General features: G+C 51.2%; 9 protein-coding genes across 9 annotated transcripts; 5 read left to right on the top strand and 4 right to left on the bottom strand.

Annotated features, from left to right (window-relative positions):
* The first annotated feature begins 205 nt into the window (after positions 1-205).
* On the top strand, positions 206-1,986 carry PV10_07422 (uncharacterized protein). Its single transcript, XM_016372322.1, has one exon. The coding sequence runs from the start codon at positions 267-269 to the stop codon at positions 1,425-1,427; it is 1,161 nt and encodes a 386-aa protein (XP_016221654.1). The 5' UTR covers positions 206-266; the 3' UTR covers positions 1,428-1,986.
* On the bottom strand, positions 1,835-4,418 carry PV10_07421 (uncharacterized protein). The gene has a single exon (XM_016372321.1). It carries the CDS (start codon positions 4,012-4,014, stop codon positions 1,969-1,971), a length of 2,046 nt encoding a protein of 681 aa, XP_016221653.1. The 5' UTR covers positions 4,015-4,418; the 3' UTR covers positions 1,835-1,968.
* A 1,170-nt stretch (positions 4,419-5,588) lies between these two features.
* PV10_07420 (uncharacterized protein) lies at positions 5,589-6,561 on the top strand. Its single transcript, XM_016372320.1, has one exon. It carries the CDS (start codon positions 5,710-5,712, stop codon positions 6,490-6,492), a length of 783 nt encoding a protein of 260 aa, XP_016221652.1. The 5' UTR covers positions 5,589-5,709; the 3' UTR covers positions 6,493-6,561.
* Positions 6,562-6,799: 238 nt separating this feature from the next.
* PV10_07419 (uncharacterized protein) lies at positions 6,800-8,538 on the top strand (the record flags this gene model as incomplete). The annotated part of the gene is made up of 2 exons (XM_016372319.1): positions 6,800-7,126; positions 7,174-8,538. The coding sequence occupies 2 exons, from the start codon at positions 6,800-6,802 to the stop codon at positions 8,536-8,538; spliced, it is 1,692 nt and encodes a 563-aa protein (XP_016221651.1).
* Positions 8,539-8,774: 236 nt separating this feature from the next.
* Positions 8,775-11,308, bottom strand: PV10_07418 (uncharacterized protein). The gene has a single exon (XM_016372318.1). It carries the CDS (start codon positions 11,048-11,050, stop codon positions 9,074-9,076), a length of 1,977 nt encoding a protein of 658 aa, XP_016221650.1. The 5' UTR covers positions 11,051-11,308; the 3' UTR covers positions 8,775-9,073.
* A 141-nt stretch (positions 11,309-11,449) lies between these two features.
* Positions 11,450-13,551, bottom strand: PV10_07417 (uncharacterized protein). The gene has a single exon (XM_016372317.1). It carries the CDS (start codon positions 13,108-13,110, stop codon positions 11,572-11,574), a length of 1,539 nt encoding a protein of 512 aa, XP_016221649.1. The 5' UTR covers positions 13,111-13,551; the 3' UTR covers positions 11,450-11,571.
* A 483-nt stretch (positions 13,552-14,034) lies between these two features.
* Positions 14,035-16,984, bottom strand: PV10_07416 (uncharacterized protein). Its single transcript, XM_016372316.1, has one exon. The coding sequence runs from the start codon at positions 16,702-16,704 to the stop codon at positions 14,257-14,259; it is 2,448 nt and encodes an 815-aa protein (XP_016221648.1). The 5' UTR covers positions 16,705-16,984; the 3' UTR covers positions 14,035-14,256.
* A 790-nt stretch (positions 16,985-17,774) lies between these two features.
* Positions 17,775-19,364, top strand: PV10_07415 (uncharacterized protein; the record flags this gene model as incomplete). Its single annotated transcript, XM_016372315.1, has 1 exon — positions 17,775-19,364. One exon carries the CDS (start codon positions 17,775-17,777, stop codon positions 19,362-19,364), a length of 1,590 nt encoding a protein of 529 aa, XP_016221647.1.
* Positions 19,365-20,053: 689 nt separating this feature from the next.
* PV10_07414 (uncharacterized protein) lies at positions 20,054-23,665 on the top strand (the record flags this gene model as incomplete). The annotated part of the gene is made up of 1 exon (XM_016372314.1): positions 20,054-23,665. The coding sequence occupies one exon, from the start codon at positions 20,054-20,056 to the stop codon at positions 23,663-23,665; it is 3,612 nt and encodes a 1,203-aa protein (XP_016221646.1).
* Between the last annotated feature and the right edge of the window lie 865 nt (positions 23,666-24,530).

Below are 24,530 nucleotides of genomic sequence, written 5' to 3'. Positions count from 1 at the left end.
GGTCGCCTGCGGAGTTTGGACGTAGTTTCATCATCGGTGACGATATTTACTGCACCAGACGCAAATAAGATCCACCGTACCCTTATCTCCGGCCAGGCACCTCCACCTTCTACGTCATTCTTTAGAAACACATGGACGACAACTATGAAAAACCACTCATTCATCAGTCATCTAGGTTGACTTGAACATATCTAGATCTGCTCAAAAGAGTCTCGCCAGCTCATGTGAGCTGGTACACCCAAGGTCCAATTCACAAACAACCAGTCATGAACGTCTTTTCGACCCTAAGGGCCGCCGCTGGCAAAACAGCCAGGTCAGCACAGCTCAGCAGATCATTTCAATCTAGGCGGACGCCATTCCTCCAACACCAACAAAGATTTGCATCCTGGCAACGTGGTCGACGCTATGAACGATTCGGAGATCAATCGTTCAATAATGGACAGGGGAAGCAGCAGCAGCAATGGAGTAACTTCGGTCCCGTCTATCGAGCACAGTATATCTGGCGCAATTACCGAACACCACTGATTGTTGCGGGCGGCGGAGGCGGAGTATTCTATATTTACAACTTGGAGGAAGTCCCGGTCTCGCATCGTCGAAGATTCAATTTCGTCTCACCGGATATGGAGCGACAGGTCCTAGGGTCCGAGAACGCATACAAGTCACTTTTACAAGAATATCGAAATCGAATTCTTCCGGCGGAACATCCGTATACGCGACTGGTGGCTAAAGTGGTGAAGAGGTTACTCACATCGACCGGACGGCTTGCGGATGGAGAGTGGCGTGTGCATATCATTCAGGACGACAATACCACCAACGCCTTTGTCATGCCTGGTGGCAAAGTGTTTGTTTTCACCGGAATGTTGAAGTTTTGCGAAGACGAAGCCACATTGGCTGGTGTATTGGGCCATGAGATCGCACATAATGTCGCGCATCACACGGCCGAGAGAGCATCACGCAGTATTTTCGTCATGGCCGGCGCATTGGCACTTAGCACGCTGATCGACATCAGTGGCAATTTGAGCTCTGAACTCTCCGACCTTATTCTCTCGAGACCGAACTCTCGTACCCAGGAAAGTGAAGCTGATTATATCGGTCTGATCATGATGGCGGAGAGTTGTTATGATCCTAGCAAAGCCCTGCGTTTCTGGGAGAACATGACCGCTGCGGATAAAGGCCAACCTCCGCAGTTTCTGTCCACCCATCCAAGTCATATGAACCGAGTCGAACAAATCAAGAAATGGCTGCCTGAGGCGCAAAGGGTTTATGAGGATCGTGGCTGTGCGAGCTTGCGGTCGCTGGCCGGCGATTTCCGGAATTCATTCAGGCAGCAACAGCAGCAGCCTGTTATCAAATCCGGACGACAACCGGCAGATGTGTTCAGCCCGCGTGGACGACGTGACAATGACGATGATGACGACTACTTTTGAAGATGCTTTGTTGAAACATGTTTCGAAATAATATCTCGAAAGTCTGACTCAGCCTTCTGATGCCTGGCGAACGGTCAACGAATCTTCACTCACGTCGAGTTTTATAACATCTAGGTCTCGACCCATCTATCTCACCTCATCTTTGAGCCTCCTGGGTCCTGGAATGCGCAAGATTCCCAACGGCAAGACATCCGCGCCAGGATAATGGATGCGCGTTAGCGAGTCTGAGGGCTTCTCACGGACCTGGCCTTGTATCAACAAATGCACACAATCATCAAGATTCACGAGTCATGAGATCACAGGCCAGGCTGTCTCCCAGTCCTACGCATAAGTCGTGGAAGGTGACTTCGGTCGTAAGGGGTCTTATCAAGCCTAAGGCGTGGCGAGGCGAGGAAAAGTAGAAATCATCTGGGCGAAAAGTCCCGATAAAGGACTGTAATTGTATTAATATCCAATCAAGCGTAGGGTATCTGGGCAAATCTAGCAAATGTCCGCATCTTAATTCAATATATGCACGCTCTGTCAACAGTATTGAATCTGGTCAAAGAATAACCTGGGGCATGTTGTCGGTGAACGGTATTCCTCCCATTCCGTGTGGACTGCCTGACTGGCTCCGTTCGGTTTCAATCTTGGTGGCCAGCATCTTGACATATGTATTTTGACTGTTGGGACTGGCCGCCAGGAGATCAAACAAGAATTTCAACTCACGACTCTCACTCCACCCCACGTTGGCAATGGTCAAGGCGTCCATCAGAGTATATGCCACTTCGAAGAGCTTTTCAAAGATGCCCAAGCCGTGCACCAAAACAGCTTCGTACGAGATGTCGCTGATGGAGTTGCAAAGGTCTTGGCCGATAGTGATGGGATATGACGACGAAAATATGGGGTCGGCGGCGCTATAGCTAATGAGACCCTGGCGCATGGATGCCTGCCAGAAGATCAAGCGTAGCCAATGACGCGTAACGAGAACGTCGGCCTTTTGAATGTCGGTCATGGCAAAGTGATCCAACATCATTTCATTCAAACCGTGCTGTAGAGCGGCAATGTTGTCGATGGGCTCGGTGGCGGACACATCCTCCTCGGCACTGGTGCTCCACAAACGCACAAACTTCTCGTCAAGGATGGAAAAGAGGTTGACCAAGGCAGAAAAGCCAGCGAGGACAATTCCATCCTGTTCGTCAAAGTACTCGGGCGACAGACGAGGAATACGCGTGATGAGGGTAGGTTTGTTTCGGAGAATGGCCAGACCTCTTTCGGTGATGAACAAGATGGCAAAGGTGCGGCGGGCACAGATTGCCGTAAGCTCGCTCATATGAAGGTAGGTCGAGTCCAAGTGGAGGCCAAGGTCCAAAGCAAGACCAATGGCTTCGCGGATATAGAAATGATGGGCTCGGGGCTTCTTGAGTTCGAAAAGGGCAACACACATGTGATAACTGGCTTGCACAGAAAGGAGGGTGGCAGTCTCGGTCCAGTCGACATTGGTGCGAAGGAAGAAGCAAGCATCGAGGAACTGCTTGCCCAGTTGCAATTTCTTGTCCAGTGTAAGATCGGATTCAGGGGCAGCGTGCAGGACTGTCATGGCGCAGAGGGAGAGTACAAGAACCTTTTCTTCCAGGCTAAGATCTTCGGAGGATTGTAGACGTTGGTGAAAAGAGGACTCGTGGATCATTGGTCGAATCGGGTACAAATGGCGGAAGTATTGGCGAATACATTGAGACATGAGATATGCAGACATGCCCACTTCAGAAGCCAGAGAGTGGATGCGAGGCTCAATTGCAAGATTTCCCGAATCACTTCTATAGAGGTACTTTGGGCCATGCTGAGGCATTGGAGAACTGGTGGTTGTCGTGGAGGGGGACACGGGGGTGGGCTTCAACATGGCGTCGATGGAATTCGCATGGATCAGAGGAGTCGAAGTTCTCGATGGTGGTTGAACGTATGTTTGAGGCGACATGGCAGGCTGACTCTGAGTCGAAGTGGGCATACTGTCTGGGAAGATCTGCTGTGCAAGATCGCTGACGGATAGATAGCCACTAGGAGAGATGGGAGGCTGGAAGAGAAGTTGTTCGGAAGGCTGCATCTGCCAGGAAGCAGGAAGATGGATTCCACCCTGAGCAAAGGCGGTATGAGCAATGGGTTCAAACTGGTTGCCATTCTGCATGTCGAGGGGGATAGATCTGGGCATGGGCAGTACTGAGGTGTCTGAGGTTTGGAGGTAGGTGTCTCCGAAGTGAGAACTGGATGGAGATGACAAAGGAGAAGGGATAGGGCTGTCGTTTGATAGTGTCCTGTTCAAAGCAGACATCTGAAGACGCAAAGTCGACAGGTCAAAGGGTGGGAGGTTGGAATCCTGGATGGAGGCGTGGAGGGTCTCATCTCTCAGTTTTGCAATGACTGAGCCAGAGCCTTTCTTGGGTCCTCTCTTCTTGCGAGCGATGTCCCTTGTGCACCTGAGGCCGGTAGACAGACATCGGTCGCATGGCTCTGACTTTGAGCATTTGACCTTTCTCCTGCGGCAGGCATCGCAGGGGAGGAGCGAGTCGACGGCGGCTGCGGCGCCAGCCTGTTCATCGGAAGATTCGGCCATTCACAAGGCTGGTTGGAGGATCAGAGGATGTTGTGCAGGTAGAGATATGACCACATGGAATACAAATGACGAGGCCAACCCGGGCAGGCGGGTGTGGAGTTGGATCGAATGCCCGGTGTCGCAGGCCAGGCCTAGTAGCGTGTGGGAATGGACATGGTCTGGCTCAAGACGCGGATGAATAACGGACAAGGAAGGAGATGGATGTCAATATGGATGTATAGCTGATGATATCGCAGCTGTTCCAGGCTTGGGAGACTAGGGAGTTTGAGCGATATTGATGGTCAAAGTCGACGATGTAACGTGAGGATGTCTGAGGTACCTAGGTAGGTACGAGGAGAGAAGAGGTGGTGGATGTTCGATGTTCGATGGTGGCAGGCGCGCATGTGGCACCTGCAGGCGGGGAGGGGATTTAGAGGGTTAAGAGAGTAAAGAGAGTTAAGTGCAAACGAGGGTGATTGCTCAATAGGTTAAAGAGGCGTCTTGACCAAGAGGATAATTCATGGCCAAAGTCTCAAACCCAGCTTGAGCCTCGAAGTCAATTTGTCGGTATGGCGGAGACAAGTGGTGGCTGTGTGGAGAAGAAGATGCATTTGATCAAAAGGCGGGCGTTGGCTGTAGAAGATGTTGAGCGGGATCAACAGAATATGTACAGTTGATTCCATGAATTCACCCCTCACCTTCATTCACGTTTCTCCATCTTATTCTCGCTCTCGCTCTCTTCCTTACCAACGGACACCCCGAGTCTTCGATAGAGATGCCCATCATTGGCCACATTTCGTGTTTCTATCGTGGTCCGACTTGATCGATTGGGAGACTGCGGGGTTGACGCGTTGCCAAGTCTGGTAAAGGGAAGGAACGATGGTCCTGGCCTGCGGGGATCTCAGGCATTTGGGCTTCCAGTTTCCAAGTACGGAGTACGATTACGCGAAGGTGGATGTGGAGGGAAAGAGCCACCTGGACTTTGGGGAAGGAGATGGCTCGGTGGGAGCTGCGCAGTAGCAGCCAGAGCGGCATGGCGGCATAGCGGCCACTAGGTGCTGACTATTGACGTTGAGAATCGAGGGGCAGCAGATCTACCACCCTGGTTCGAGTCAGTACTCCGTACTTAGAACTGCAGTCTGTGCATGGAATTTCGGTGTCCCTGGCCTTTCGCCCAGAGTCACAAATACCGACATGCAGATGCCCAAGTACCTATGCCTATGGACATTTACTTATTTGACTGTCAAACATCTACCTCATTCTCTTCAATCATACCCTAAATACAACGCCGGTGCCGCTGATGGTGCTGTATTACAAACCCTGAATCATCCCTTCCGGAGCTGATATCCCCTGCCAGGCTGCCCAACGTACTAAGTTAAGTAAACCAAACCCACTTGCGTCACATCGTCACTTTCGAGTCCTTCATTGTCAGGCACGATCGCATGCCCATAACTATCAAGGTTAGGCTTGCCTTTTCTTGGAGCTACCCGCCCCAATTGGCAAGTGCCTTCCCAACAAGGCTGCATCGGTCACGAACAACGCCAAACCTCCACCCCTGCAATCCTTCAGGGACGACACGTTCTGGGGACACACACGGTCAGTTTACCACGATTCTATGTGTATGCTCGAGAAATTCTTCAATTGTCAACGACTCCTGATCGGTCTTTGACCATCCATCTCTTCCCACCCGATTGTCACTTTGCATCCACAGTCACCATGGCCGCAGCCAATGTGCTGACTGCGTCGCCTCCCTTTACCCTCGATGCTGGCACCGCCTTTTCCTTAGCCATTGCCTTTTCTCTCATGCCCTTGGCTCAAACTCTCGCAGCCTACGCACTTCCTAAACACACTCCCAAGGCTTACTACTATCTCTTCTTGTGGCACGCCTACGATTTCCTCACTCACTTCGTCATCGAGGGTAGTTACCTATATCACTCCTTCTTCTCCTATATCGACCTCCCTGTCCACACCTCTGACTACCCACACCCGGCCTCGAGAGGAGTCGACAAACTTCCCTACCTGTACAATCGATCCGACCGCCGATATGGAGCGCTGTATTCCCAAGCACCAATGGCAAGATTGTGGCAAGAATATGCAAAGGCTGATCGAAGATGGGGAGGCGCTGATTTGACCGTCATGTCGATCGAGTTGCTGACTGTTGGACTCGCCGGACCTGCGGCTCTCTATGTCTGTTACCTCATCTCCAAGGCAGTCAAAACAGACCCTCCAGCCTTAAAGGCCAAATACACATCCCGCCTATGGTTTGTTGCTGTGATTCTGGCGACTGGGGAATTGTATGGTGGTTTTATGACTTTTGCTCCCGAATGGATGAGTGGTAATACTCATTTGGCTGGAGATGATCCCGTCTATTTGTGGCTCTATTTGGTCTTCTTCAACACGCTATGGGTGTTTATCCCCTTGTGGGTGCTCTACCTTGCCTACCACAAAATTTCGACAGCTTTCATCTTGGCCTCGCCTTCGATGAAAAAGTCCGAGTAACTGTATAAGAGAGCAAGCAAGTCGTTTGCTCCAGTGTAGAAAGTCAAGACCCAATGTACAATTTTCCCCCACATGTCTCCATGTTGTTCCTTCACTTGACCGCCCTCGCGTAACTTTCCCCCATGACGAAGCGCGTTCCCCACGCGTCATTCCCATTTGACATTCTGCCAGACAATAATTCCTCGCACCCTGGAGGCTCCTCGCGAGATCATCTGCATTTGTCCAACGTTGGCATTTTCATTCTATGTCAGAGTCCTAGTCGCCACATTTCAACCTTGTTCCCCCATCGCCATGGACCAAGGAGAGTATGCGCCCAACAAAAGGCGGCGCACTTCAAGCGCCGACTCATCCTCATCCCGCCGATCAACTTCTCGTCCGCCAGTCCGACATTCGAGACCATCCTTACCGAGATCACAAAGCAACAGACAAAGAAATTACTCTCGTTCGTCAAGTCCAGACGACAGTCGAGATGACACTCCTCAGCGTCGCCGCTCCCCAAGCCCGCGGCGAACGAGTCGCAGCCCATCTGGCTCATCTGCATACGACTCTGCTCAAGAACATCATGACCGGCCACGATCTCGATCCCGCTCACGATCAAGGTCACGGCGGCGGTCGAGGTCGAGGTCGCGCTCCCGTTCCACCTCATCATCAAGGTCCCGTTCAGCGCCTTATACACCTCAGAAGAAGGAAGATCGAGATAACAATACATCCCAAACCCCTCCTCCTCCTCCTCCTCCAAAATCCTTAACCTTTACTTCCCTCACCACTCTTACTCGCGCACACGACCGAGGAATAACCTGCGTCAAGTTTTCTCCCGATATGACCCTGTTGGCAACAGGAAGTGCCGACAACACCATCAAAATCTACTCGGTCCCTCCCAATCCATCCTCCACACCCTTCAAACTCCTTCGCACACTCCGTGCCCACCTCGCAGGCATCAACTCCTTAGCTTGGTCCCCAATCGGTCCTCCCTATACATTAGCATCCGGATCGGATGATAAATCCATTCTTCTATGGTCCCCCCTATCCTCCGATTTCCCCATCTCCCCATCCCCTCTCCTCGGCCATAGTAACTATGTCTATTCACTCGCCTTTAGCCCAAGAGGAAACATGCTTGTGTCTGGCTCGTACGACGAGGCTGTATTTTTATGGGACGTTCGTTCCGGCAGAGTCATGCGCACACTCCCTGCCCACTCCGACCCCGTCAGCGGAGTCGACTTCCTCCGCGACGGCACCATGGTTTGTTCCTGTGCCGCCGATGGCTTGATCCGAATCTGGGATTCCGGAACAGGACAGTGTCTGAGGACTCTAGTCGACGAAGACCGCAAAGCCGTCACCAGCGTTCGCTTCTCACCCAACGGAAAATTCGTACTTGCATGGACACTCGACTCATCCATCCGCCTCTGGAGATACATCGAAGGGACATGCGTCAAGACCTATCAAGGCCACACCAATCAAAATTTCAGCCTCGGCGGAGTAGTAGGCAACTACATCAAAGCCGGCACCAACGGGCAAAGACGTAGCATTGAAGCCTTCGTCGCCAGCGGCAGTGAAGACGGCGACGTCGTGGTCTGGGACGTGGTAAGCAAGGAAATGCTCTGGCGAGGCAAAGGCCACACAAATGTCGTGCTAGCCATGGACTTTGGTCGCGCGCATAATGGTCGAGGCCTGCTAGTCAGTGTTGGTAAAGACCGCGATATTCGCGTGTGGATGGCCGACGGCCAAGGTGAAGGTCAGTCCTCCTCCTCCTCCTCCTTCTCGATATTATTCAATCGTCCAGAAAACGGTATTCTGACTGATCATGATCATACAGCAAACGGTCTTCATCACATGAAATCTTCCACGGAAATGGACATGGACTTGGAAATGGGTATGGATATGGATATGGACATGACCATGGATATGACCATGTCTTTTGAAGATGAGCGTGCTGGTCTGGTGGATACTACTTCGGTGACCATCAATGGGAATAGGAATGGGAATGGGAATGGGAATGATGTGGATGTGGATGTGGATATGAATACACCAGACCACTCGCGACTCTGAATCAGGGATTTGGGTAGCATTCCATAATCTATACCCTTGGTCCTTGAAAGAGATACTACATATCAAATCCATGATCTAGACAGTAATACACCTCCCTCTTAAGATAGGTACTAGGTAGTCTACTCTACCCTCCTTCCTCCTTGAAGTATTAAAAACCCCCCTTCCCTACCCAACTGGATCCTGCGGAAAAAGAAATAGCTATCGAAATACAATTTCTGATTCTTCTTTTGTCCTATAATTTCTCTGTGCAATTAGAATTGCATTGGCAGATAGCTAGCTAAGGTAGCTACCTAAGTAATCATTGGTTTCAAGCTTATTTGTCCTTCGAACAAACACTTCCATTCCATTCCTTTCTTTCTCTCTTTCTCACATTTTGTATTGTGCCTCGCAGTTCGCCACGTTGTTACACGCTAAAAAGGCAATGCAAACTACCTACCTAAGGTCCAAGATCGTAAGCCGAGAATTTTTTATCTCGCTAGACTATTTTCAATTCCTCCCAACAGCTTGCCCATACCCTCTGAGAAAATTCATCTCACTATCTCGCAACTCGATAATTACCTCTTGCCTGTTCGGCCTTGAATCCATCCTGCTGACTAGGCAAGGGAGCACGACGGCGTGTTTGATCACCGCCAGGACCAGGAACAGGTAATCCCGGAATCCCAGCTCCAAGGCCTGGTGGAGGCGGTGGAGGCGGAGGAGGAAATCCAGAGGGGAATCCAAGTGGAGGTTGGGCTTGGGCTTGGGCTTGGGCTTGGGCTTGAGAGATGAGTCGTTTCAATGCATCTTGGTCTAAACCTGCGGGAGGAGGAAATGGAAGTGGAGGGGGAGGGTGGTGTTGATGTTGATGTGAAGGAGGAGGCGGAGGTGGAGGTGGTGGATAGAGACCTGGTTGATGAGCGTAATGATGCTGACCCGCTTGACCATAGTTGGGGGGCGGTACTATGCCCTGTTGAAAGCCTGGGAAATGAGGAGGCGGAATCGGTGGCATTGGTGCAGCCGAGCCGTTGAGACCAGATGAAGAACCGGAAGGGAATGGCATCGGTGGTGGTGGAGCACCTGGGTTCAAGCCAGGTAACGACTGGCCTAGGCCGGGTAGACCGGGAATGCTGAGGCCAGGAACTCCGTTTTGGGGGAATTGTAGTTGCTGCATTTGCAGTTGTTGAGCTTGATCCTCCAAGCCCTCGGCCTCGTCCATTTCCTCCTGTTCCTCGAGTTCGCGGGCCTGTCGTTTGCCGAATTTGCGATCCCATGTGCCCTGTGCCTCGGCGCCTTCTTCACCTAGGTGGAACTGATCCTTGAAACATGTAGTCAGGCCTGGTTCGGCGCGCGACCAGAATCGCGTGTAGTGGTCGTTGCTTCCGCTGGCCAGGATGTGGCCTAACGGGTGCCAGTCTAAAGACCAAATAGATGATTCATGAGCGTGGGGAATGCGATGGGCTGGGTAGATGGATTGAGGGGGCGCCGAGCGAGGATCACTGGTTGAATATGGAGAGATGGTGGTTGAGGCAACTCCTGTGGGGGTGTTGGGTTCGGTGAGGAGATAGGTGTTGAGAGAGCCATCATCGCCGCCGGTGGACAGAAGCGACGAGTGAATTGGGTGCCACGAGACGGTAGTAACGCCTTTGTCATGCCCTCGCAAGATAGCTACATCGCGCATCATACGGATGTCGAAGATTCGTGTTTGGCCATCACGTCCAGAAGTGGCGAGCAGTTGGTCGCGTAGTCGAGAGAAGACAGTGGCAGTGATGGCATTTTTGTGACCGTGTAAAGTAGTGAGGTTGCGGGTTGTTCGCGGGTCCCATAGACGGACGCTATGGTCTTTGCTACCAGACACGACTAAGCCTTTGGTCGGGTGCCAGTCACAAGCTTTGACATCCCAGCCGTGATCTTTAAACGTGGACTCGTTGGTAGAAGAAACAAAATCCCAGATCTTGAGGGTGTTGTCGTCGGACGCCGTGACAAACTTGGTATCGCTGGGCGCAAAGGCCAGATCACGGATTGGGGCGTCGTGTCCTTTGAAGCGGTGAGGATTGTTTAATGTGGGTTGGAGGTAGTAGACCGTTCCTTCATCGTTGGCAGCAACCAGCCAGTCTTTTCGATTGGACCACTCTGCAGCGCGTAATGAGCTCGATCCCATTACAGTGACAGTCTCGAAGTTGAACGACATTCCATTCCAAAGCATAAATTCACCATTGTGAACTCCCGCAAGTAGCCTTCGGCCTTCGGGCATCCATCGCACCACTGTCACAGGTTTCTTGGATTTGCCGAGAGACGTGTGCAAGTGGCGGGTGGGAACTGATTCGGCGGGTGAATCGAGTCGTGCACGCGGGGGTAGAATGTCGACCACGTAGCTAAGGCTAGGTCTTTCCTGTTCGTAATGCCATGATCCCTTGTATGAGGGTTTTCGGTGGCTCATCCATTGTACCATAGAGGTGCCATAGTCAGTGATGGGCCGAGGTCTGCGTTTTCTAAACGCTCCGGCATCTCCACCATCGTCGTAGTTAGTGGCCATGATTGGAACGTCGTTAAGGAATACTGTTAATCAGCGGTACGAGGGTGTTCAAGTCATGCTGTAATGTGTCTTGGTGGGAGATGTTTGAGAGTGTTTTCGAGAAGAGGATTGGACTAGGTTGAATTACTTGAGCTGTAATTGCATCTTTGACGTCCAAGGGGAGGATTTAGGTCAATAAACAGGGTACAACTGCCTGAAATGAAAACGATAGCTCATATAAATCCCTGGGCGTGGTGTTGTTCTTGATGGAGGTTGGACGTGTTTGTGAAGTGTTGATTGGAAGACGAAGTCGACGAACGTCAAAGTTGAAGAATGTCCGCTAGCATGGTCACGTGATATTATTTCCATCCTGGCGCAACTGAAACTGGAAATCTGGAGACCAACTCCTCAATGATACAGTATTCATGGTAATTTCTGCACAATGCAGATATATTCTATCATTACAGTCGTCATATTTCATATAACTTTCATATAACTAAAGGCTAGTGTATATAAGCCTCCCATATGTTCGTCTCATACCGCTAATCAAACCATCCCTTGGTAAACCAGCTTCGATGTTCTGCCCCCTGGCTCAATTCTTCATGCTTAGTGTTGAAGGCGTAGAAATAGATCATTGCAGCAAGTGGCTGGCCGACAAAGACAAAATTGATCCAGAAGATACAATTCCCAGCTACCTTTGCCATACCCTCCTTCTTAGCCAACGGCTCGGTCATCATGATGAGGGGTAGCTGTAGAATCATACCGGCGAAAGCCACGCCGAGGATACTGTGGCAGGGAATTCCAACTGCAATCTCATGCAGAAATCCAGAAAAGACAAAGACCCAGGCACTGGCGGCCTGACTGGACCAGCCCCGACCGACCAAGGGTGAATATACGTGTCGACGCATGAAATGATAGACCGGCTTGTTCCAGGTTGACCAATAATTTTTGAGGTTGGTGCTGTTCCACCAGTCGTCGTAGAATTGACGATCACCAAATCGCATGATTTCAGCCAAGGCGTTGAGGAAGGATTGAAAGAAGGCAAAGAAGCCGGCGAGCCAGATGATCAGGGAGATGGTGGACAATTTCATCAGCCTTTCCAAGATGGAAGAGATATCCAACACAGCCATTCCATCGAGAGAATTCTGCAAAACGGGAACAGCGTATTGAGCACAAGTGAGCCAGATGAAGACACTGAGGGCGATGACCTCTCCTACCCGTTTGGCCACAAAGCTCCAGCGGATCTCCTTTGATCGAGGATAAAACGGTTGGTAAACGAGTGTTGGCGCCCACCAGAAATAGCAGAGGTTGGACAGGGTGACGTTACGAGGGTAAGGACATTCAGCATAGATGTCCGGTAGGGCGGATTCCGGGCCGCCAGGATGTAGCATGGCATGTCGGAGGTCGCGATTGGTGAAAGCATAGGAACAAGTCTTCAACCAGACAACAATTGCATGAAGCTCGCTGATCGTGCCGAGACCGGGGTTGTCAACATGACAGTAGACAACGTAACTTGTGATGGCCAAGGCGAGACTCGCGTTGACTGTGTGCCAGAAAGCTATCCACCACCAAGTATAGTAAAAGTCTTTGTTTTCTTGATCCCGGCAAGCGTCATTTTCACCTAGTTCTCTCTTCTTTCTTCTCCCGATCACACCCTTGACGTTCTCCATGGCGACTCGTTCAATAATATAGGCAACAAATAGGTGGCAAGGAGTGGCGGCATAGAGGATAGCGGCCATTTTGATGTCATGATTCCGCAAATTGTATTTGAGGGAGATGAGCAACCCGTACTTTCTTGCATTTTCGACGACGAGGCGCAGGTTCATGACAATGATGGTCAGGACCATGAGGTTTCGGAAACCGATGAAACTGGGGGTTTCTGGAGTCTCATGACTCAGGACTGAAGGCTGAGCTTTGGAGTGGAGGGCAGCCACATGGCGATACTTGCTTCTGACCTTGGGCTTTGGCTTTGTGGAAGAGGAGGGGGGCGAGGGAGTCGAGGTGGAAGGGTGGACTTGTTGTGGATCCTGGGAAACCATATCCTGCACGTTTGTAACGATGGTATGAACGTTGGTCGACATGGTAAGACTAATAGACTAGGTGGTTATGGAGTAGATGGCGAGGATAAAGAATGGTGCCGTGGGTTGATAAGTGGGCAGGTATTAGAATAGAGAGAGGTGGCGGAGGTGATCATGGGTATGAGTGAAGATGGAAATGGGGATGAAGCGAGACGAGACGTGTCGACGACAATGACCACGACGACGTCTATGCTCGAGAAATGGAAATGATTGTCTGGTGGTCAAGCAAAGATTGGCGGCGCCATGGACTCACAAGACAGAGATGAAGTCGGTCATTTTTCAGATTGCGTCGAGGAAGGAACGAGGATTGACAGAATGTCAAGACGGAAGGAGCGACGCCCCGGGCAAATCATGAAGCACGGGGAAGGAAGGGATACGCGTGTGTGTTTCCACACTCTGGGCAAAAAGTCAGGTCGCAGTAGCAGTAGCAGTAGCGGTGCAGACTCTGGTCTTTGGACTCTATGCGCAAATAACACGAGCACATGGCATGACGAAAGCACAGTTACAATGCGAGCACGGCAAGGAAAAATCAAAAGAACGGCTTCCGTCATGATCATTCTGGTGGAGACAGGAAGGACAACAAATGGTTGGTTTACTCGATGGCCAGTGGAGATTAATGATTGGGTCTGGCTAGGGACCCCTCGGCCGAGTGCTTGCCCTCGATTGCTGGTGCTTGGGGCTCCGAGGGGCAAATGGTCGGGGGCAATTGGGGCATCCTCAGGCTATATTGTTGGGCCGAATAAGTCTTGATGATTGGTGGGCTAAGCCCGCAGAGGGCCCGAAGCAGCCCCTACAACACCCAGAACGAGCATGTGAAGGTCCCAACCACAAGAGAAACACTCGGAGGTTACAGTCCATCTATTAATAAAATAGCTTGGTAATTTGTGATTCAGACACCAACAGAGCCATACCCATTCTATCGGGTGTGTCGAAACAATTAGATAGGTAGTATGCAGTATCGAATGGTTAGCCCAGAAAGAGAAGGGAATCTAGTCATATTGTAGCATGCTAGTGGTAACAATGTAGGTCACGTGATATCAAAGCCTTGCCGTCACCAAAACACCTCACTCGCCTTGAACGGCATTCAAGTGGCTTATATGGATTGTGTCTCCTTTTCCAGACTTGACGTCCCACAAATGGTCGCCTTGATCATGGCTTTTTCGATTCCGCTGCCCCAGAAACGATTTCCTCTGCCTTGCTGGATTTGAGCCTCTCCTCCTCGTCCTCCTCCTGGTCTCCATCGTCTTCCTCCAGATCGGCTTCGATAGCGTCCTTCTCGCTCGGAGGGCCTGCTCTATCTGCGTCGATGGCCAGCTTGTTGAGCTTGGACCGCTCAGCCTCGCCTCCACTCATTTGCCATTCCATCAACTTCGTAAAGGCGCCGTCAGGTCGACTGCTCAGTTCCTTGTACGAACCCATCTCGGCCACCTGGCCGTCACTGCCCAGACAGATGATGGTATCTGATCGTTTAATGGTCGACAGTCGATGTGCGATCGAGATGGTGGTGTTGTTCCCTCTCAATAAAGCGGCCAACGCTTCATTCACCAAGGTCTCGGATTCAGCGTCCAAAGCCGACGTAGCTTCATCCAGGATCAAAATATCCGGATCCTTGACCAGTGCTCGAGCAATTGCGATTCGCTGTTTTTGACCACCAGACAATTGGGCTCCTCGAGCCCCGACGAACGTGTCCAGTCCATCTGGGAAGTCACTTATGAATTGACAGTTGGCCCTCCTGGCTGCTCGTAAGATTTCCGCCCTCGTCGCGTGTGGTCGACCGTAGGCAATATTTTCCGCAATGGTGCCGGAGAAGAGCACGGGTTCTTGAGAAACAATTCCAATCTTGCGTCTTAACGACTTGATGTTCATTTCTGCAATGTCTTTGCCATTGATCAAGATCTGGCCCTCGTTGGGGACGTAGAACCGCAGGATCAAGGATGCAATGGTGCTCTTACCTCCCCCAGACGGACCGACAATGGCGACATTGGTACCTTGGGGGATTTCAAAGTTGAGATCTCGGAAGATTGTGACGGCTGGCCGAGTTGGGTAGCTGAAGGTGAGGTTCTTGAATTGGATGGGGCCACGTGCCGAGACGACTCGGTCGCCTCGGGTGGGTGATATTGTGGGCTCGCGGTCTTGTAACTCGAACAACCTCGACGCAGCTCCCACACCTTTCATCAATTCCGAGTAGAATGATGACAGGCCAAACAGGGATGAACCGGCATAGGCCGTGTACATGAGGAAGGAAGTCAGTTCCCCAATACTGATGGTGCCGCTAGAAACCATCCCGCCTCCGACATAGAGGAGTGTCAGGATCGTCACGTTGCCCATGAAGCCCGTTGTAGAGAAAAAGGTAGCGCTGATCAGCGACTCCTTCTTGCCAAGATCGAAGATTTTGCGGACCTGGGTGTTGTAGCGATGGACTTCTAGAATTTCACCCGCAAAAGCCTGCGAGGTCCGCACATTGCCCAATCTCTCCTCGGCGATTTTTGTTAGGGTGCCGAGGTTCTTCTGGATCTTCCGGCTGAGATTGCGAATAGCGCGACCGTAGAAGAAGGCGGCGATTGCTACTGGTGGGAATAACAGGGTCAAGATGCCAGTCAACTTCAGAGAAACCCAAGCCATCAGGCCAAAGCCAGCCGCACCGCTGACAAAGGACCGGAGACCATCTGAGAGATTCTGTGTGATGGACTTGCCCACAATTATGGTGTCGGAACTTAGTCGAGATATGAGATCGCCGACCCGATTAGCATCGAAAAATTCGGCATTTTGGACGTAGGTCTGGCGGAAAAGTCGGGCGCGGAGCCGAGCAACAATTCTTTCGCCGACAATACGCAGGATAATGATGCGCCCATAGTTTGCTGCAGCACCGGTGGCTAAGATGGCCAGGAGGGCGGTATAGAAGGTGGTGACGCTCAGGCCGAAGAGCACGTCAGAGGACTCTTCAGACTCAGGGCCGTCGGTCTTGGCTCCGCCTTTTGTTGCAATATCCATGATCTTGCCAATTGAAAAAGGAATGGACATAGTGATGGAGGAGGAAATGAGCAGGAAGACAAAGGCCCAAACAAGAACTCCAGCTTCTGGGCGGGCAATCCTGATCAAGCGCCATATCTCACCAAAGCCTGAAGACTTTCCTCCGGCACCCTCTTTCGATAGTCGAGCGCTAAGGTTGACATGAGAGGCCTGAGCAGCCTTTTCACTCTTTTGAAATGCGACCTCCTCCTCCTCAGGATCGGCGTCATCATCCCGCTTGGCTCGCTTCTGCTCTCGGATAACAGGGGTGGGAGTCTCACGGAAGGACCGAGAAATAGAGAAGAAGCGAGGGTGTGGTTGTTGCGACAGGCGTGAAGAGGTTGTGGTGGGACTCCACGGTAATGCGATGGAAGGAGTAGACCTGGGTCTTGCAGAGAGGGTGACGAGTGAACGTTGGAAAGTAGCTGGTACATGTGGAATGGGTTTGAATGCGCGAGGTAATAACCGGGAATGCCTCGGGGCAGAATTGTACAGAGAGAGAAGGATATTCTGGTCCAAGTTGGTCAAGCGGGAGCCATGCTGAAAGGGTCTGAAGGCGAGCAGCATTGGGCTGCAAGTCGAGACCATGGCCGAGGGCGGAGAAAGGAAGGAGTTTGATGTGACTGGTTTAGAGGGCAGAGAGCGAACGTGTGTGGCAGGCCATGGTGGTGGCAGCGTAAGAGATACAACCAAGGATTAACACAGCTATCCGGACTGTCAACCGTTGACCGAGCGTGAGGAGGTAGAATGGAAGAGTATAGAGGTGGTGAGGTGTAGATGCTAAGAAGTGATTGACAAATTGGCCATAGAACAAAGTTGATTCAGTAACTAAGTAGTAGTAGTGAAGATGCAGAAGCGCGGGCGAGTCCATGACGCGGGATGAAATTGAGCCCGAGAAGCGTGGATACTACGAAGCAAGGTAGCCACAGTAGCTCTTGACTTCGGAGGACTATCGGAGGCTCGAGGGGCTCTCCAAGTCCTTGCTAATTACTGCGCTATAGGTTGCAGCTTAACCTTGTGAGGCTCCCAAAACACTGTTGAAGGCCGCCCCTCGGCCCCTCTCCCTCTCCCTCTCCCTCTCCATCTCCCCGGGCTTCGTGGATCCCCTGCCACCCACAGATGCGAGTGTGTAGGTAGGTAGGTACTTAACGTACCTAGGCAGACCTCGCAAAGAGGAGGCTTAATACCATTGGATCGGGAATATTGCCAGTCATTATGTCAGCACCAGCAACTGTGATTCTCGAGTAGCGTAGGACCGAGGCTGGGTTACCTGGGGTTGATTGTGAAGTATCCCTTGCTCATCCCAGGCTTAGGTAAGGTACCTACCTAGGTACCTGACTTTAAGCCTCATCTCTTGACTTATGGGTGTGTGCAACCCCCGGGACCCTTGAGCCCCTCAGCTTCCCGCTGGGCCTGGTGACCCGTGAATCCTCACCCCACCATCCTCTCCACCCACTCAAATCTTGGGACATGAATTCTAGAAACCTCCAACTCAATTGCCACGACTGGGTACCTATCTAGGTACTCGCCATTCGCAGACATCGTCAAGAGCAAGAGCATATTGCCCACTCCCTCTTTGCTTGAGCCTTGCCTTGACTAACAATAATTCTCATCAAAGCATTCCTTCACCCTACATCGCCTTAGTCTTCCCCCTCATCATGCCCATTTCCTACGACAAATGGGACAAGCTCGAAGTCTCAGATGATTCCGATGTCGAAGTCCATCCCAATGTCGATACCAAGAGTTTCATTCGAGCAAAGCAGCGTCAGATCCATGAACAGCGTGCACAACGCAAGACCGAGATCGAGACACTCAAGTATGAGCGTATCATCAACGACGGCCTGCTAGAACGCATCAATGCTCTCCTCGATGCTCTCAAGAAACATCAAGACGAGGCCGCCACCAAGAACCCTGAAGGAATCGTCTTCCAAGCCCTAATCGAGAGTGCAGGTGACCCAGCCAAAGATGAGCCTCCCAAGCCTCCTGAAGGCGTCTACACCCATCAGAAAGAGCCGCAGCCTCGCTACTCCAAAATGATGGGCGCTCTGATCGATCAGGTCAAAAAAGAGGTTGAAGAAAAGGCCTCATCCGATCGTTACCACGACTACATTCTTGGTGTGAACGGTCACCTCACAAAAGTTCAGAAATTACAACAAGACCTCCTCGCTCGCCTGGCCCAGTTGGAACAGGAAGCCACTGCCAAAATTACTAGCGAAGACATACACGATGGATTCAACTCATCCTTTGTCAACAAGTCCACATCGGCGGCCAAGGAGAAAGACAAGGCGAAAGCGCCAGCCAAGAAAAAGACCGAGACTGTCGAACTTTTGAATAAGCCCTCAGGCCTCAGTGGTTCTACTCGACAACCCCCCTCTCCTGCGGGCGAAGTCGTCTCGTCTGGTGCCGAAGCTGATATCGAGGATGACTCTCTCTTGGAAAAATACGAGGACTCGGAAGAAGAAACAGAATCCAACCTCAAGCTCAACCCGGAAGGGAAACAATTTGCTAACATTAAACTCGGTGACTACAGGGCCTGCCTTCAGTTCATCTCCCAGCACCCTGACATTGTCAATGAACGCACCCAAGACGCACTAATGATTGAGGCATTTAACGCCCAGATGAAAAACCAAGAGACTTACGCCCGCACTTGTGTTCATCAGAGTCTGTTGATTCAATATTGTCGACAACTGGGTCGCGACGGAGTAGGTGTCTTTTTCAAACGCATCACCACCAAAGGCCACCAGGCACAACAAGTCTTCAACAAAGACCTGAACGAGACCTATGCCCGTATCAAGACTCGAGCAGCCGAGCTACAAAAGGAGGAAGGCAATGATCCAGCTGGAGTTGAACAGATCCAGTTGCATGCCGTCGAACCTGGCACCGAGATCCACATCAACGTTCCTGAAGCCAACTCTGACGATCCGGTCGAGCAACAAGCCCGGCAAATCTTTGAAAATTTCCCCCCTGGCCTGCAACGGGCTCTTGAATCCGGCAGTCTCGACGAAGTCAATCTCGTATTGGGAAAGATGAGTGTGGAGGAAGCCGAGGAAGTGGTTGAGCTATTGGGTCAAGGTGGTATGTTGAGTCTGCAGGAAGGAGTCATTGATGCTACGAATGAAGAAGGACAGAAACGCCTCAAAGAGATCGAGGAGGAGGAAAAGCGCAAGAAGGAGGAATTAGCCAAAGCAGCCGATGTCGAGGGTGAGCCGGGCGAGGCTGTGGACTCAACCCAGGTCCCAATCCGATGAGCCAGTAATGGCAATCCAAGACTGCCAATGCATCATATTTATGTCACCAGCATCATGATAGAGACGCCTAGAGGGACTTTCAAGGTCATAAAGAACCAAACATCATCGAACGACGTCTTCCTCAAGGCCATATATGGTCTCTTGACTCCGCCGTAGGCTTTGAGGGAGATCAGTGACGTCATGGGCTAACGTCCGCAGGACATATGCTTGACCGTACCACTTTGACGCGACTTTTGCCTGTCCGACCGCATTAGTACTAGTTCCCCCCCTCCTTCCTCTGAGAATTCTCGATGCCCGCCAGACGCGTGCCTACCACGCCTGCGTCTGTTAAGACCGCGAATGACAGTCCAGCGAAAAAGTTTCGAGAGACTCTCACTTGTCTTTACTCACTTACTCTCTTCAATTCACCCAGCCCTCCAGCATCCTTCGTCGTTTCTCATACCAGATAATACCTCTCTCACCGCATCCCCTTGACTCGATACCGATCCTGTGCATTCGCTGGCGAGCCATTCCATCTCTTAATCAAACCGGGCACCCTGCAACCTCGCCTCCCCGCTGTATATGCATCATGTTCCCCTAACAACCCCAGTTAGCCAGGTGTTTATACACAATCCCAGGGGACGCCCTGATTTCTCGGGCTCTTCATCTACCGTCCCACTTGTCCCAAGTGTTGGGACATCTCTCATCTCATGGCGGTCAATCAACATTTATATTCATCGGACGATGACTCGTCCAGCCCAGCCCGCCCCCCTCATGCCACTATCGACACCCTCCCTTTATACCGTCCGAACATGAACGATTCGGACGGCTCCGATCTCGAGGCTCTACCATCACCCCCTTCAAAGATTAGAACCACTCAGCCCACTCAGATTCTGCCGCATCCCCACCCATCCTCCCCGGACATGCCCTCTTCTCCTCCAAAACGACCAGTCGTCCAAGTCGCCGCTTCTTCTCCCTCTGCTCCTCATGCTACAACTCGTAAACCTGGTGGCATTCTAGCCAGTCTCATGGCCCCGGCTGGAACCACGTTCCGTCGACCTCTGGCTCCACCTCAACCCAAGAAGATGACTCCAATCACAATCGACAGCGATGATGATGGTCCTGTCTACGGCGGCAGCTCATCTGATGAGAGCGGGTCTCGCCCCCCAAAGAATGATATCAAGGCTTCCACGTTTCGCAGCGCTGGACATGCAGACAAGATCCTTGAATCTCCTACAGGTCAGGCTGATGCTCTTGGTAGATTCAGAAGCATCACCGCCAATTCTATGTATGTTCCCTCGCCAAACTCCTCTGTCACATCTACATCCTCCAAACGTTCGGCCGATCTCAATGCTTCCGCCTACGGCAACGTCTCCAAGAAGCCACGCCAAACCATGCCTTCTCGAGCAATCCCTGTCTCACCTCCAAAGGAGCCTCCTGTCTTTTCCGTCGATGACATTCTTGATTATAACATGCGTCAAAAGACTAAGCGACTCTCTTCGATGATCCAGGGACTTTCTGAGCGAGAGTGCTATGGAATCCTCAAGGCTAAAGGGGGGAACTATGACGACGCTGCCGCAGCAGCCCTCCTCCTGAGCGAGAAAAGACACCCAGCCACTCAGAAGCAATCTGCCCATCTAACGATCTCAGATGATGAACTCATGCCTACCCCGGCTGCCATTACCAAGAGATCCAAGGTTGATCCGGTCGTCCCTACTCGACAGCAAGCCAAAGCACCGCAAAAGTCCATTGCAGAAAAATGGAACGCTAGTCAGCATTTTCGATCGGACAGGATCATCAACGTCTTTGATACTCCCCAACCTCAGGCCAAGAAAAGGACTCTAATGCGTGGAAGAAAGCGCACCCCGTCTCCATCTTCACCGTCTCAAGAGCACAAACCTGCACTACCAGCCATCCAGGTCATCGATTCCGATGAATCAGACGCACAACCATCAGCTCTCAACTCTGAGGCTGAGTTCGACCTCACCTTCTCCTCTCGAGTCCTTACCTTCTTCAACACGTGCACGGTTGGCGACCTCGTCGACATTGCTTCTCTGTCCACAACTTTGGCAGAACATCTTGTTGCTCAGAGACCTTTCAAATCCCTCAGCAACGTTCAACAAGTCCAAGATCCAAATCTGAAGCCTACAAAAGGCAAGAGAAAGACCGCCCCAATCGGCGAGAGAATTGTTGACAAGGTCGAGGACATGCTGAACGGCTACGAGGCTGTTGATTTCCTGGTCAAAAAATGTCAGACCTTGGCCAAGCCTCTGGCACAAGCAATGAAGACATGGGGTATAGATTTGTTCGGCTCAACCACACCCCCTGGCGAGCTAGATTTGGTCTCTCTGCACGAAACTCGACGATCCCATGATTCTGGGATCGGAACTCCCATGAGCGAAGAGGACTCGGATCTCATTCAGCGCAAGCCATCAAACTACATCGAACAACCTGCCATTATGTCTTCCGAGATCAAGATGAAAGACTATCAGGTCGTTGGGATCAATTGGTTGAACTTGTTGTACAGAAATGGTCTGAGTTGCATTCTGGCAGATGACATGGGTCTCGGCAAAACTTGTCAGGTCATTGCCTTCCTGGCGTATCTATTCGAAAGAGGCCGAAAAGGTCCACACCTTGTGGTCGTTCCAGCTGCCACTCTGGAAAACTGGCTGAAAGAGTTCAAGCGTTTTTGCCCAACCTTGACGGTTGCCGCCTACTATTCAACCGTCCCTGGAGAGCGCGGTGTGATGCGAGACAACTTGGACAGTGCTCGAGAGGAGACCAATGTCATTGTCACAACTTACACTCTAGCCAAAGGCAAAGAAGATGCGCCCTGGCTGCGAAACTATGGCTTCGATTGCACCATCTATGATGAAGGCCACGTCTTGAAGAATGCTCAATCTCAAGTCTCTCAGAAGTTGGTCAGGATAAAGTCGAATTTTCGCTTATTGTTGACGGGAACGCCACTACAGAATAATCTCAAAGAACTCACCAGTCTCTTAGGCTTCCTCATGCCTTCAGTATTCAAGGAGAAAGAAGAAGATTTGCAGATGATCTTCTCCCACACGATCAAGGCCATGGGGACCAACCATGAAGCACTATTGTCTGCCCAGCGTATCAGCCGAGCAAGGAGCATGCTTACCCCGTTCATACTGAGACGAAAGAAGGCTCAGGTCTTGAAGGACCTACCAAAGAAAGAGCGCCGTGTTGAGTTCTGTGAAATGTCACCAGAACAGACTGAAATATACCAGTCGTGGCTTGACAAAGCACAGGACATCCAGGATCGCCGAAGTCGAGGCGAGAACATGACACAAGAGTCCACCAACTTGCTCATGAAGCTGAGACAGGCTGCCATACATCCCATCCTATTTCGCCGTCAATATCCAGATCAGATTCTCCCCAAGATTGCCAAACAATGCCTCAAGGTCGATATCTGGCGGGAATCTAACCCGCAGCTCATTGTCACCGAATTGCAAGCGTATTCAGACATGGAAATCCATACTTTATGCAATCAGCACCAACAACTTGAACACTTTGCATTCAACAATGGCGAGTGGCTTGCTAGTGGCAAGGTTCAGAAAATGCTGGAACTCCTTCGGAAATACATGTCTGAAGGACATCGAACTCTGATCTTTAGTCAATTCGTCATGGTCCTCGACATTCTCGAGCTTGTTTTCGAGCGTGAGGCCATTGACTATTTCAGACTCGATGGTACTACTAAGGTTTCAGAGCGACAAGACCTGATTGATGAGTTTTCCGCTGACGACAATCACACTCCTGTCTTCATGTTGAGCACCAAAGCTGGCGGAGCTGGAATAAATCTTGCCAAGGCCAACAAAGTGATTGTCTTCGACAGCGGCTTCAACCCGCAAGATGACATTCAGGCTGAAAATCGAGCGCATCGAATCGGTCAGCAGAAAGAGGTTGAAGTTGTGAGGCTGGTCTCTCGAGGCACTGTCGAAGAGCAGATCCATTCCATGGGTCTTGCCAAGCTCAAGCTCGATGAACAGGTGGCAGGTGATGGTACCGAGGAACCCACCAATACCTCAGACGACAAGGGCGAAACGAAAGAAGAGGAAGAGGGGAGGATGGCTGTCGAGCAACTCTTCTTCGACAGACTCAAAACCGTTCCATTGGCCGAGATCAAAGCTGAGATTACCAGTCCCGAGAAAGCTGTGAAAAGGCCAGGCAGTGTCGGAAAGGGGACAGTCAAAGGCAAGTCAGAAGATGGCAATCCAGCAATGCCTCATAGGAGGAACTCAAGTGTCGAGTTACCATCTCGGACGAAGAAGAGTCGAGGAAGGATTTCGAAGCGGGGCTAAGGAAATGAATTGATGACTGTGTGACAATACTATTGTCACGGTGGATGAGAGAATTGGGCAAGGGATGGCGCTTGAGTGAATTGGCTAGGTGAACATCACCCCCGTCTCATGTTAGTCATGACTGTTAGTGAACACAACATCTAGAGGCAATACTATAGCGTCGCGAACAAGAGTCATCCAGACGAACAATAACGAAACTATGACCAAACCATGACTTGGAACATTCACCCTTTTCCGATTCGAGACACGACTATCCCACCATCTCCCGCCTTTGCGGTCATTCCACATCCCACTTGACTCCAACTTGTCTCTGAAATGTGAGTCCGATTATGCAGCTTGAGTCAACGAAGCACATACACAGTCATAGAGCATTGACTCATTCATGCTTCCAGGTAGGTTCTATGACTGGCTTCCTGGACCTCTCAGGACTATAAGTACCTCCATTTCCCCCAGATTTTCCCTCGTTCGTCTCTCTCATGGTCCAACAATCCCATCCTTCGCAAAGATGTTTCTGTTTGCCTGAGCCACGGGACAGCCGGGACAGCCCCTTGTCCTTGGTTATTTCCTCCCTTTTTCTACTACTTCCCTGGCCCCATGCTCGACTTTCTCTCAGACAGAACATCGACCCTTTTATCAACTTATATATACACGGTTCAACCCTTTTCAAGCCCACAGTATCCGGAGGAAATTTCTTCCAAGAATCTCAAACAAAGTGGATGCGCCCATGCATGGTGACCAAGTACTACACTCTGAAGCCTATGCATACTTTCCTCAGGCGCTTTGAAGCCTGGAGACGTTTCCTCAACCTCCAAGAGGTGTTTTGCAATCACGTTCGCAAGGACGACGACGATCTCCACTGGCACTG

This window comes from Exophiala mesophila (assembly GCF_000836275.1).
Source record: "Exophiala mesophila strain CBS 40295 unplaced genomic scaffold supercont1.5, whole genome shotgun sequence".
NCBI lineage: Eukaryota > Fungi > Ascomycota > Eurotiomycetes > Chaetothyriales > Herpotrichiellaceae > Exophiala > Exophiala mesophila.
Note: the sequence above shows the minus strand (reverse complement) of the source record. Positions and strands in the feature narration are given on the sequence as shown.

Bases quoted from the DNA above. Each gene is read 5' to 3' on its own strand.
- PV10_07422 (XM_016372322.1), top strand. From the start codon at position 267: ATGAACGTCTTTTCGACCCTAAGGGCCGCCGCTGGCAAAACAGCCAGG.
- PV10_07416 (XM_016372316.1), bottom strand. From the start codon at position 16,704: ATGGTCTCGACTTGCAGCCCAATGCTGCTCGCCTTCAGACCCTTTCAG.
- PV10_07418 (XM_016372318.1), bottom strand. From the start codon at position 11,050: ATGGCCACTAACTACGACGATGGTGGAGATGCCGGAGCGTTTAGAAAA.
- PV10_07417 (XM_016372317.1), bottom strand. From the start codon at position 13,110: ATGTCGACCAACGTTCATACCATCGTTACAAACGTGCAGGATATGGTT.
- PV10_07421 (XM_016372321.1), bottom strand. From the start codon at position 4,014: ATGGCCGAATCTTCCGATGAACAGGCTGGCGCCGCAGCCGCCGTCGAC.
- PV10_07420 (XM_016372320.1), top strand. From the start codon at position 5,710: ATGGCCGCAGCCAATGTGCTGACTGCGTCGCCTCCCTTTACCCTCGAT.